This window comes from Rutilus rutilus, assembly GCF_951802725.1.
Source record: "Rutilus rutilus genome assembly, chromosome: 16".
Taxonomy (NCBI): domain Eukaryota; kingdom Metazoa; phylum Chordata; class Actinopteri; order Cypriniformes; family Leuciscidae; genus Rutilus; species Rutilus rutilus.
Genome location: NC_140224.1, coordinates 36,107,701 through 36,121,861, shown reverse-complemented (window position 1 = coordinate 36,121,861; position 14,161 = coordinate 36,107,701). Strand labels below are relative to the sequence as shown.

The following is a 14,161-nucleotide window of genomic DNA, read 5'->3' as shown; positions in this document are numbered from 1 at the left end:
AATCAATCAATCACAAAAACAGTTTTGCAGCTTCATATCTTTGTGAAAACACTGATATATATTTTTTTATAAATAAATGAATATTTTTTTTATTTGATTAATTCTCTTGATCGGAAGAGCAGTGTTTATTTGACATATGTTTTTAGTTTTTTACATTCTAAATCTAATTTTTGATCAATTTAATGTTTTTACTGAATTAAATGGTTAACAGTTACTGTCCCCAAATCTTTGAATAGTAGTTCATAATTATAAAGTTATTATTAAAATGATTTACTATTAAGTCATATGGCTTCAGATGACATTTAATGATACGTTTATGGTGTTTTTTGTCAGCGTAAATATTCTTCTGAGCTTCTCGTTGTGTGCTCCAGCGAGTCGGGTTTGGAAGGGAGTGAGTGATGATGTTCATTTGGTCTGAATTGTTCCTTTAAAAGATCCGGTTCTGATGGTTGCCAAGAGGTTTCTTCCTGTCCTCGGTGGCGTGATGTTTACACACCCATCCAATTCCTGCCCAAAATTCATCAGGATCTTTAGATTAAAATGGGTTTCTGCCAGCAGGACACACTGACTAATGAGGAAGATGCAAGTCTTGCTCTCACACACAGCGTTTCAAGGAGCTTTTACAGGCAAATCAATAAAAACACCAGTAACTCTGTCTACAAATACCACAGTTAAACTATGGTTACTGTTTAAAAACACCTTGACCTCTTTATCTTATGGAAAAAAATGCACTTGTTTAAGAAATATTCCTGGTTCAATACAAGTCATATATAAGTTAAGCATCTAGACCAGCAGCTCCACCTCAACATGACAATTTAGACACTTCCAGATCAAACGATTAATCACATACTTATCTTGAAATCAAGCATACATCATTTATCTTCTTTAACGCGTTTATTTTGTGTTATTTTGACCTATATTGCGTTTATGATGCAATTTTGAATTCATCGTTGACAGTCTTACTATAAACCCAATTTTTCTTTGTTTTTACAAACTGCGGTGACGGAGTTTCATGTGAAGTAACACACATGTGTTGTTGTCTTGTGTTTCAGGTGGTACTGGTATTCGCCCTGAGCATCGGCGCTCTTGTGATCTACTTCATCGACTCCTCTGAGTGAGTATATATCTCATTTTATCACTGTGCATCTCATTAGATACAGTGCATACAGTAGATAAAGACACTCACCAGCTTGCGAATGCAAGTAAAAATGGTCTTTTGTGAGTAAACAAAATGGCTCACTAGTTGAGTATTGTCACGTATTGTCAAGGTTGAGGATCCAATGCAGTTTTATTGAAAAAGTAATCCACAATCGTAGTCGAAAGCAGGCAAAGGTCATAAACACCGGGGAATCAGTCCAAACAATAACAGGATCAAAGGGGCACGGGCAAAAACAGAGGAAACCAAGAAAACCAGACAGAAGAGCGAAAAAACAAGATAAAGAAAACCTGGAGAATGCGTGTGACACTAAACAAGACTTCGCAGGGAATGACTGAAAGAACCAGGCTTATATAGGGTGAGCAAACATGAAGATGAGACACAGGTGAACATAATGAGTGCTAATGAGTCCAGGCAGAGAATTATGGGAGATGTAGTTTGTGAGGGAATGACAGTAGTGTGATGTGGAGGCTCTCAAGGGCCTGTAAGGGACCCTTACAAGTATAACTCATGGTTTAAATCAAATCGTAAAGGCCAGTTCATGCCAAGCACGGATATTTGTTGTGAACATAATTGCTTTATCAGTGACTTTTATGAGTAAATCTGGTTTTCCTTTAACTTGATGAATGTTCTTGGAGCGAATGGACCTTATTGACAGCGATTTGTTTTGCGTTTGGTGTGAATAAACCTTCATGAGAAAAATGATAATCTGACACTCACTGATGTAAGCGATGCTGATCATTCAACTCAAGACGTATAACCCGTCTAACTCCAGAAAACTTGACTTTTACCAGCGTCAGGTCATCTAGGATGCCTCAAAGACAGATTTTCTTTCTCCAAACCTCATATGTGGAAGGTTTCTCCATTAAACCAACAAAAACTAAAGTATGAGGAACAAAATCATGCATTTCACTCAGAGCTCTTCACTATAGACCACCAAACTAAAAGTTTGGTTGAACTTGGAGAAATTATGCCACTACAGTTGTACAGTACTGCTCAAAGTCATAATAATAATGCAGTTTATAAAAAAGAAGTTTAGGAATATCACTCTATTTAAATGTATATTCATTTGATTACCACAGTTTTTTGATAATAAATTAATAATAATGGATAACAAATTGGTATTAAATAAAAACAAAACATAGAATGCAGAAATACACATAAACACATAATAATAAAAAACATTTCATAGGGCACTTTTATTCATAAATTGTTAAAGTTTGATGAATTCAGTTGATTGGATAACCTTTTTGATTATTACAGTTTAATTAAACCCGTAAAATGGAATTCAGAATAATTAAAACGCAAAACAGAATTTGGGTACAAATAAAATGCAGTTTGGGAAACAAATAATATATATTTTATAGGGCCATGAAATGAAATTTTTTGTTACATTTTCTCTATTCAGAAAGTTAATCATGGACTCTGTATGCAGGAATAAGTGATGCGGACTGGGGTGGAAGGAAACGTCTCTCGGGACAGATTTAGGAATAGAGAGAGAGTGAGACACAGAGAGAGAGAGAGGAGAGAGAGAGAGAGACAGAGAGAGAGGAGAGAGAGAGAGCATCACCACTGAACATACGTTGTTTCAGGGATCACGGCGACTCTTAAACTGACGTCATTCAGACATTACACACATCAGTGAGCTCATAAAGGTGAAGAGCACTTTGAGTCAACCTGTTTATGCCACGGGCACAGTGGAGAGAGAGAGAGAGAGAGAGATAAGCCTGGTGTGTTTGTGGAGTTTTTCCTCTGAATAGACTGAGATTACATCAGAAGCTGGTGCATCTGTCAGAGATCATCAGAGGGTTTCAGTCCAACACTAACTCATTACTGGAACAGTTTACACACAAAGACTAAAGAAAAATGGGCACAGATGCCGTCAAGCTCCCAAAATGCACCACAGAAGTATTATAAAAGTAGTTTTTTTTTTTACCACAAAGGCAATAAATGTTAGTGCACAAGTCAAATAAACCAGACATTTAAATGATTATTTGCTGAAAATCTGAGCTCTCAATTCTCATTCCACTTTGCCGTGTTGCGATTGGTCACAAGACACACGAGAACCGATTACTTTTGGTGTCATTGACAGGTTTGGAAAGAAATGAGAGTGTGTAACCAAATTAACCTGATTGCATCACTTCAGTTAAATACACATGCTATCTAGTATGTATGAAATGACGTTGTGTCAGATAGACTTACATTGATTCTGGCTCTGTGTACTTTGTGTTTTCTCTGCATTTAATGCAAACATGGTCATCTTAAACGTGTTACGCGTTATAAAAACACGTGTGCTTTCAGTTTATCTTCAGTGTCAAATATCACGATCAGTGTGTGCATTTTAGATCCCAGAATAGTTTTGCTTGTTTCAGTAAATTATGCTCTGATCCTTTGTGTTTTAATCTTTCCGATCTTCCATATCTGAACAGCACGTCCTATTCAGCATTAGAAACACACAGACACACACAAACACACACTGTGCGTCCTGCTCAACACAGGCCTGTTAACACAGGAAGTGAGCCTCATCCACTTCCTCATTAGTGCATCATCATGAGGGATTTAGCCATTAGGTTTGAGACGCTGTGCTCTGGCTATCGAGTGTAATTGTCCTGAGCACTGTAAACCTGGAGCGGGGCATCAGGTCACGGCCCGAGGACAGCTTTAGACCGCGTGCTGAAACTGCATTAGAAATATGAGGGATTTGATTCGTCAGATAGACAGCAGGTACAGACGTGGGCGAGTGTCGTTCTGCATCTCTGGAGCCGTAAATCGCAAAAAAAAATAATGTTGCATGACCTAAAACACACGCCACAAACTACACTGCGTTCATTAAGGTCGTGTGAATATCACTGATGATCGTGTGAATGAGGAGAAGTGGAACATTTACTCAGAGATATTATTTGTTAACAAACAAGTATTCATTACTTCAATGAGTTCATTGTTTCTGCCTTAAATTCTTACATTGTTTAAATAAAAAAAAAAATGTTTTTTGGTAACTGTTTTGTACATTTTTGAAATACATAACTTAGTTTCCTCTGATAACATCACTCTAAATTGTAATGTGGCATTTTCTCTAAAGCTGCTTTGAAACGATGTGTATTATAAAAAGCGCTATACAAATAAATGTGAATTGAATTGAATATTTCAGAATATATAGATGAATGGATGGATGGATGGATGAAAGGATGGATGGATGATGAATGGATGGATGGATGAAAGGATGGATGGATGATGAATGGATGGATGGATGGATGGATGAAAGGATGGATGGATGAAAGGGTGGATGGATGAAAGGATGGATGGATGAAAGGGTGGATGGATGAAAGGATGGATGGATGGATGAAAGGATGGATGGATGATGGATGGATGGATGAAAGGGTGGATGGATGAAAGGATGGATGGATGATGAATGGATGAAAGGGTGGATAGATGATGGATGGATGGATGATGAATGGATGGATGGATGAAAGGATGGATGGATGAAAGGGTGGATGGATGATGGATGGATGGATGAAAGGGTGGATGGATGAAAGGATGGATGGATGATGAATGGATGGATGGATGGATGAAAGGGTGGATAGATGATGGATGGATGGATGGATGGATGATGAATGGATGGATGGATGAAAGGATGGATGGATGACAGGGTGGATGGATGAAAGGGTGGATGGATGAAAGGATGGATGGATGGATGAAAGGATGGATGGATGAAAGGATGGATCGATGATGGATGGATGGATGGATGAAAGGGTGGATGGATGAAAGGATGGATGGATGATGAATGGATGGATGGATGGATGAAAGGGTGGATAGATGATGGATGGCTGGATGGATGGATGGATGAAAGGATGGATGGATGATGAATGGATGGATGGATGGATGAAAGGATGGATGGATGAAAGGGTGGATGGATGAAAGGATGGATGGATGAAAGGATGGATGATGAATGGATGGATGGGTGGATGAAAGGGTGGATGGATGAAAGGATGGATGGATGGATGATGGATGGATGGATGAAAGGGTGGATGGATGAAAGGATGGATGGATGATGAATGGATGGATGGATGAAAGGATGGATGGATGGATGAAAGGGTGGATGGATGGATGAAAGGATGGATGGATGGATGAAAGGGTGGATGGATGGATGAAAGGGTGGATGGATGAAAGGATGGATGGATGGATGGATGATGAATGGATGGATGATGAAAGGGTGGATGGATGAAAGGGTGGATGGATGGATGATGAATGGATGGATGATGAAAGGGTGGATGGATGAAAGGGTGGATGGATGGATGGATGATGAATGGATGGATGATGAAAGGGTGGATGGATGAAAGGGTGGATGGATGGATGGATGGATGGATATTATGTATTTTAATCGTGTTGTTCTATAAAAACATGATTACTTAATTTGAACCCATTATTATTGCCTCATTGTTATTATAGGCCGATACAGAATTTACTTCAAGTCATTTAAAGGCTTTGCTTAGGTCTGTTTTTATTACCACCAAAATATCAGATTCCTCGATTAATCGCTTATCAGAATAATGGTCAGTGACAGCGCTGGAGTTGTTCACGTCTGCTGTATGTAAAGCTCTACGTGACCTGAGACTCCTGTGAAGTATTACTTACGTTAAACGTCTCTTAATTACAGCCGGGCTTCAGTTTCAGTCTCTCTGACCCGCTGGAACAGAACTGAGCAAACAGAGATGGATAGAGTTGCGTTTCTCTGTCCTGCAGCTGTTCTGAAACTTCTTCAGGTTGAGAGTTTCACAGCTCGCTGTTCTCTCTCAGGTCCTTTGATGATTCGCAGTTCAGTGGCTTACACTAGAGTCAGACCTGAATAACAGACTCGAGCAGGAGGATCCATAAACACTCCGATCTCTGAACCTCAGTCTGAACCCCAACAAAAAGTCACAGTATATATCGTGCATACACACATTTATATGAAAAGCTTCAAATAAATCGCTTGTGTCATTCATTTGTAAGTCGCTTTGGTTAAAAGCATCTGCTAAATTAATAAATGTATAATGGTTATTGTCTAATGGCAACAAGAACTATGTAATAGGTCATATTATGTTTGTTTATATTGTGTTTAGGTGATTTTTTTGTTTGTGTATAGTTTATATGGATGCTCCCTCAGTCTGAAAACATCTGTGATTCAGTTTTTGCAGTGAAAAAATACTGTAAAACAGTAATGAATAAAATAAACACAAAAACGTAAAATATCAAGATGCATTGCAGTAATGAGACTATGCTATTAATTTTTTTGAACAATGTCTCAATGGGAAAGTCACCCCCCACCCCACCCCACACACCCACACACACACACACACACACACACACACACACACATAAATTGGCCAAAATAAATAAATAAATACAATGCCGGACACACAAAAAGGGATTGACGCCCTCACACATCCGCGATTGTGAACAATTTAACATGCATAACACCAAGTTCAGGTTTGACTGTAATGTTGTGACGTAATTGCAAAAAATAATGATACTTCAGTTAAAAACAATGCAACAAAATGTTAAATTGTTCTTATAATAATGATTTTATCATTTCTAAACATAAATCTAAATAAAAAACAACTTGTAAATGATATATGAGCCATTGAGTAATCCTCTGCTGCCATCTAATGTCTGTAGTCGAACATTCATGCTATTTTCAACACAAGTGTTTGTTTTCCAGTAGAATGGTTGCGATCTTCCTCTAAAGTCAAACCATGTTATTATCTTATCACCATGAAACTGAGAAATGTAGATCATCTTTTAAGTGAGTTTTCCAAAAAATATTAATATTTTATATAAATGAATATATTTTAAATGATTAGAAAGTGAGGCAAAAAAAAAAAAAAAACTGCACAACTGTACGGCAAAAACATTAAATTAAGTGAGTGATATTGCGTTTGTTTTAAAAAATATTGATATATTTATTATTATGTTACAAAATGACATTTTTCTATCTGGTCTGAAAAAGTAATATTGTTGCCCTATGTGTAATTGCATAGTAAGCAACATATGTTCACATATATACATAATATTATACTCTCAAGTCTTAACGAGACGAGTCAAATGAGCCATATATATTCCCTTTTTATTTAATTTTTGCACCCCTGTGTGAAAGACGTCTCTTTGCCGTGTTGCCCAGGTCTAAATCACTGCTCTGGTCCTGGACAAACACTGATTTAGGCCTCAAACATACAATATGTGAATGCAAACACTTCTAGTTGTGCAAACTCCATATTTGTGTGTTGCTGAGCCGTTGTTTGCTCTTCATCTCTCTGTCCACACTGTCTGATCAAGTACTCTGTTTGCTTTCGACTGAATTAAAACAAGGGATCTAATCCTGGTACCAATTACCAAGTGTAATGGCTCTGATTCCCTGTGCTCTTCAACTCAACTGAGACATGACATTTTCATCTACATGCACTCCTTTGGTATAAGAAACACATGAAAAGCATTCATAATATTCATATGCCAACAGTAATTAAAGCAATAAAGCAACTTTGAAGCAACTGTTGCCTTTAGGGGATGTAAAATATGGACTCACTGTCACATAATACCACACATTGAAGTCAAAATATGATTGCTTTAATAATTGATAATATTACTGAATATATTTCTGCTTTTAAATTATAATATATATTAATTATTTTGCTGTCAGGAATAAAATGCATGTAAAGTCCAAAGACAAAAGCTTTAATAATGCTCAATGCAAATTTGAAAGATTAATCTTTTTAACGTATATCTTGGTTCACTAATGATTAATCATCACCGATAAGTTGAATAATGCAATATTACATGCATTAAAGGGATACTCCACTTTTTTTGGGAAATAGGCTCATTTTACAACTCCCCCAGAGTTAAACAGTTGAGTTTTACCGTTTTCGAATCCATTCAGCCGATCTCCGGGTCTGGCGGTACCACTTTTAGCATAGCTTAGCATAGATCATTGAATCGGACAGGACCATTAGCATCTCTCTCAAAAAAATGACCAAAGAGTTTAGATATTTTTTCCTATTTAAAACTTGACTCTTCTGTAGTTACATCGTGTACTAAGACCGACGGAAAATGAAAAGTTGCGATTTTCTAGGCTGATATGGCTAGGAACTAGCCTGACGTCGTCATACTCAATTCTAGTCAGAATGTGAGTCTGATACTTCTCCATAGAGATTTGATTATGGGGCGTGTTTCAACCGAACCAGGAAAAAAAATTCCTCTGCACTCAATTGGATAGACCTACAACCAATCAGAGCAACGGAGTAAGTGACGTATGTTTTTCATTCATGTTTCCGATCGCGGTTCTCTGTTCCTCTTTTAAAATTAATGCGCTGACGATATCTTCTATAACAGACGCGATGGCGGAATCTACACATGATGTTTTATAAACAAATTTCAGGAGGAGCACATTCAAATAATCAATCCGATCAACCGTCTATCAGCATGAGAGGAAAGCATATATTTATTCACTCGGTCAACTCACCTAACATGACAGTTTTCAGCATCCCTGCACTCACTCTTGGCTTGTTCTTCCACAGCCAGGAATACGGGGGGAGTACTTTGGGTTCGGGCCGAATACCGAGCCCGGAACCTCTCCTCAGACAGCACGCCAAATATGCATTTATTCTATCTGACTTATTTGTAAGCGTGAACTCGTGAAATCTCAATTCTTCAGCGGCAGTCATTTGAATTCAACCCAAGCGCTCGTTGATGACGTGGATGATGACGTTACCGTTGCTTATCTGTCCATCATCGTATAAAGCCCGCCCTGACAATTTGATTGGTCCGAACAATTTTTGTTCGGGCATAATAGCTCCTCAACGGAGCGAGTCCAGACCGAACTTCCCGACCAAAAAATATTGTGGGCGGGGTTCGGGCTGGCACCCAGGCTAGCTAGGAACTATACTCTCATTCCTGCGTAATAATCAAGAAACTTTGCTGCCGTAACATGAGTCCAGCAGGCGTAATGATATGACGCAGCACCTGATAATAGGTCTAATAGGTTAGACAAACATAGTCCCGGTCACGTTGGAAGTTAGCGAGCTGGGGACTATTATCAGGCGCTGCATCATATCATTACGCCTGCTGCACTCATGGTACGGCAGCACAGTTTCTTGATTATTACGCAGGAATGAGAGTATAGTTCCTAGCCATATCAGCCTAGAAAATCGCAACTTTACATTTTCCGTCGGTCTTAGTACACGATGTAACTACAGAAGAGTCAAGTTTTAAATAGGAAATATATCGAAACTCTTTGGTCATTTTTTTGAGAGAGATGCTAATGGTCCTGTCCGATTCAATGATCTATGCTAAGCTATGCTAAAAGTGGTACCGCCAGACCAGGAGATTGGCTGAATGGATTTGAAAACGGTAAGACTCAACTGTTTAACGTTGGGAGAGTTGTAAAATGAGCCTATTTCCAAAAAAAGTGGAGTATCCCTTTAAGCGTGCAGTATATTTCGTGTATTTCACTGAACTGAGGTCTGTTGTTCTGTGCTTTAACAGCCCCATCGAATCCTGTCAGCATTTCCAGAAGGACTTCACCTTGCAGATCGACATGGCCTTCAATGTGTTTTTCTTGCTGTACTTTGGACTCCGTGTGAGTTTATATACAGCATTATGTTCAGTACACACTTCTGCTGGACACAACACTGACACACACTTACCTTTCACTCATTTATAAACTATTTTAGTATTTATTCATACTTTGAATTAGCTTTTATTTTGATATTTTTAGTTATCATTTTAGTTTAGTTGTTTTGTGATTTTGTCTTTTTAAATATTTCTTTAATATATATATATATTTTTTTTTTGTGTGTAATTTTAGTACTTTTTATTTCAGTTTCTATCATTTTTACTTTATTTTATTTTAGCTTTATTTCAGTTATCGATTTTTAAAGAAATATATTTTTAGTCAACAATAAAAACACTGGTTTATTTATCGAATGTGTTGACTAACATTCAATGTTATTTTAGTATTACGTTTATTCATTAAGTGTTATTTTAGTATTGTTTATATACCATATACCACCGTGTTTATTAATATTTTGAATAAGCTTTTCATCTTAACTTTAGTTACTTTTTTTGTCATTTTATGTGATTTTGACATTTTTATTCCTTTTTTATATTTCTACATACAGTAGCATTGATTAGATTTATTTTTTGTAATTTTAGTACTTAAACGTATTTATTTTGGTTAGTTCCGATGTCAAATATTCGTATTGGATTTGATTTCAGCTTTATTTAAATGCAAATATCGATTTTTTTTTTGTTTTTTTTTTTAGTTTTTTTTTTTAGTTAACAACACTGTTTTAATGATATGCATTTGTTGAATAACATGCATTTTTTTCTTCTTTTGTTTCTTCCCCTTCACAGTTCATTGCAGCCAATGATAAGCTGTGGTTCTGGCTGGAAGTGAACTCAGTGGTGGATTTCTTCACCGTCCCGCCCGTGTTTGTGTCCGTGTATCTGAACAGAAGCTGGCTGGGTAAAGCACTACTCTCCCATTACTGCCACTTTACCGTTAATACCCGATTATTTCATCAGATTATGAGCAGAGGGTGTTAGAAATGAAACCCCGCTGGAGGAGATCATGAGATGAAGATCTCTGCCTCCCCCTGTTGGTCATTATACGCTTTAAAGGCCAATTTAAGCTCTCATTCTCCACAAATCCTCCTGTTGCTTAAAATCGCTGATTGTTTTTCTCACGCACTGTGAGTGTTTTGAGGGCATGTGCAACTGCGTCTAAACTAAACCTCGGAATGATCATAGCAGGAATAGGCAATTAAGCAATCACAGATTGTTATTTATTTTACTAATTTAGGTCAGAATTATTGTCTGTGGTAATGAGGCATGAACCCACTGACCTCAATATTCTTTTAATTAACCGCTGGATTTACTGGATTATTTGTGATTTTCCAAATGAATGACTATTCGAGTGAATTGATTTGTTTAATTGTTTGAGTAATCGTTCTTCTGGTTTTCCAAATGAGCTTGTGTTTGTGGATTGACTTTGATTTTAAAGCTTAGCTGGTCAGAACTTACTTTTATTCAGCACGGACGCATTAAACTGATCAAAAGTGACAGTAAAGACTTTTATAATGTTCCAAAAGATTATATTTCAAGTAAATGCTGTTCTTTTGAACTTTCTATTTATCAAATAATCCTGAAAAAGCTAATTTGTCACGGTTTCCACTAAAATATGAACTGTTTTCAACATTGATAATAATCATAAGTGTTTCTTGAGCATCAAATCATCATATTAGAGTGATTTGTGAAGGATCATGTGACACTGAAGACTGGAGTAATGATGCTGAACATTCAGCTTTGATCACAGGAGTAAATTACACTTTACTATATATTCACACACTCTATATGTCAGTAAATGCTCTTGAATATCCTCTGCTTTGAGGACAGGCCTGTATGTAGAGAGAAACACTGTTTTAATGCTTCATTTTTCTCATGAACTCGGTCAAAGCGCAGCTTATCTTCTTCATGTTTTCAAGGACTTTAATCCTCCAATAGGGAACGGGAGGTCACGGGGTCACATCATCCAGCTTTAGAGTTATTATTATTCAGCTTTCATTAAATTAATGTCCTTTTGTTGGTACGTGTGTGTGTGTGTGTGTGTGTGTGTGTGTGTGTGTGTGTGTGTGTGTGTGTGTGTGTGGATGTCCGGGTGGAGTGTGTCCAGAACAGTCTCATCCTGGTTTGGGGTGTTTAGTGCAGTTTTAAAAGGTTTACAAGTCAGAACTTCTGTTAGTTGTTAAACATAAATTTGTGTTGCCAACGGCGATGGAATGGTTGCTTAGCAACTGCACAGAAACATTCAAAAAAGCCACTCAAGAAACTGTTACATTGTTACATTAGCCGCGTTTCCGTTACAGATTTGCGCAAAACTTTTGCGATGTTTTCTAAATGTCGATAAAAAACGATTGCGAAATTATGACGTTTTATTAACCGATGTTATGCGACTGAAATGTCATTTTTTCCTCTCGCGATAAATCATTCCTGCAATTATGGCATCGGATGTCGGTAGGTTTATGTATATCCCAGTCGCATCATCAGCCATTATTTTTAATGGAAGGAGACGCAGTCGTGTTATCCAAGCACTAAAGCAACACTGAAGATTATTTTTTACCTTAAAATAATGTTTCCAAAATGGTTTCAGTGGTTCATCAAGTCGTAACAGGGTGAACAGCACTTCTGCATTCGCTTTGTGGCCCTCTATCGGCTATAACCGCACTATGCAAGTTTGCCAGATCGGGTCGCGTTTCTGTAGTTCGAATGAGACATAAGAAACTACAAATTTGACTTGCTTGACGGCAAGCATTACAATAGTCATTATTTAGTTTTTCTTCGTTTCTGATGTCGCAATACATCATACTTTCATAAAATCATGCAACATACTCTACCTTGTCTGTGGACATCGTTATTTAAACATAAACAGCGAGCGTGCGCGCGACGGTAGGCTAAATTATTTACGACAGCGGTAATGGACAATTCCGCTTCCAACCTGTAGGGGGACCGACGAGGAAAAGTGCTTTAGTTTTGCTTTAATAACAAGGAAAGCTTGTGCTTGTGAGCGGCTGCGTATGTTTCTGCGTGTTTCTCCCTCAGATCTGCTTCAAGCTCTTGATCGTGGCATTTCTTAGTGGTTTACAATCCAGTATTCCCATAATTCTGTTGTCTTTTATGAGTTTAATAAAGAGCTTCTGTCCAAACACACCGCGTCATCTACGTCAGGTGACCTGTAAATGCGCAAAAACTGTTTCCATTGCAAGGTTTGCGAAATAATCCTTTTTGAATAACCACCTCATGCGAGCGGAAAAACTTATTTTGCGATATATGGGAGTTTTTCGCGAAACTGACGTGTTTCCATTGGGCGTATTTTCAATTCGCAATTTCAGTTTGCGCAATTTGAAGGGTAATGTAAACGCGGCTACTGCTACAGTGTGTTCAGGGGCCGGTTTCACAAAGCTATTTTAGACCGGTCTATAGTGTTAGACTAGTCTATAATGTGCTCATAGACTAGTCTAATGCAAGTTAGACTGTTTCACAAAAATAAAGACTGACTTAATTTAGACCAAAAAATTAGACGCCTCAGGTCTAAGACTCTGTTACCTTGGCAACCAGCAGTAACAATCAGTTACATTACAAACAGCCGAAAGAAAAGGGAAAATGGCTCATAATTGAAACATTTCTTCTTGTTACTACATTCTCCGCTAAATTTCCCAAGTAAAATGTCCTTGTAACTGTTATACTCCTCCAACAAGGGTAAACTGCACCGAGCGGTTGAATGCGCTTACTCCATCCGCCATGTTTTTTGTTTTGAAAAGTGTCTTATTTTACCCAGAATGCATTGCAGTGTAGTCCTACTTAAGATAGTCAGAGTCGTCTTAAGTGCTTTGTGCAACGGTCTGATTTAGATGTCTTATCTGAAGTCTGACTATCTACTATATCTAAGCCACAGTCAAAGTCTATCTGTGTGAAACCGGCCCCAGAACAGGCAAACACACTCAGAAGACGCTAAAGATCCAGTAACGTGTGTATCTCGGCACATCAGACGTCAGTGTGACACTCAGAGATGCTTTATTGATGATGCGGATCTGCTGGCGATGTTGAACAGGCTGTCCGTCCCAGAGCGATTCCTAAAGGAGCTTATACTGTAATATCCTGATGAAAAAAGGGTTTGTTCTAAGCTTTCGCTACACGACTACATGATCACACCCGGGACGCAGTTTTTTTGCAGTCTGATGGGCTTGGGTTTCTCCTGAGCGCGCGTCTCGTGGCTTTCTGCGGTTTCTCAGACTCAGATTTGATCGTTTTCATCATTATCATCATGATCCCGACGAAGCTGCTGGTGTACCGGAGCCCTGACGGGGCCACTCGCACCGAGACCCTGCAGAACACACGCAGACGCAAGAAGTCGTGCGGCGAGCTGTTTCACAACGGCTACCGTGTGAAGATCCTCCACGCGCCGGTGTGTGAGAAAGA

At 38.2% G+C, this 14,161-nt stretch overlaps 1 protein-coding gene across 3 annotated transcripts in view; it reads left to right on the top strand.

Annotated features, from left to right (window-relative positions):
- Positions 1 to 14,161, top strand: part of kcnma1b (potassium large conductance calcium-activated channel, subfamily M, alpha member 1b) — a 108,739-nt gene that overhangs the window by 45,914 nt on the left and 48,664 nt on the right. For all 3 annotated transcript variants that reach the window (XM_084433969.1, XM_084433970.1, XM_084433971.1), the window contains exons 3-5: positions 1,053 to 1,114; positions 9,671 to 9,764; positions 10,541 to 10,652. In XM_084433969.1, coding sequence (XP_084290095.1) covers positions 1,053 to 1,114; positions 9,671 to 9,764; positions 10,541 to 10,652 — 268 coding nt within the window. The remainder of the gene's footprint in view (positions 1 to 1,052; positions 1,115 to 9,670; positions 9,765 to 10,540; positions 10,653 to 14,161) is intronic.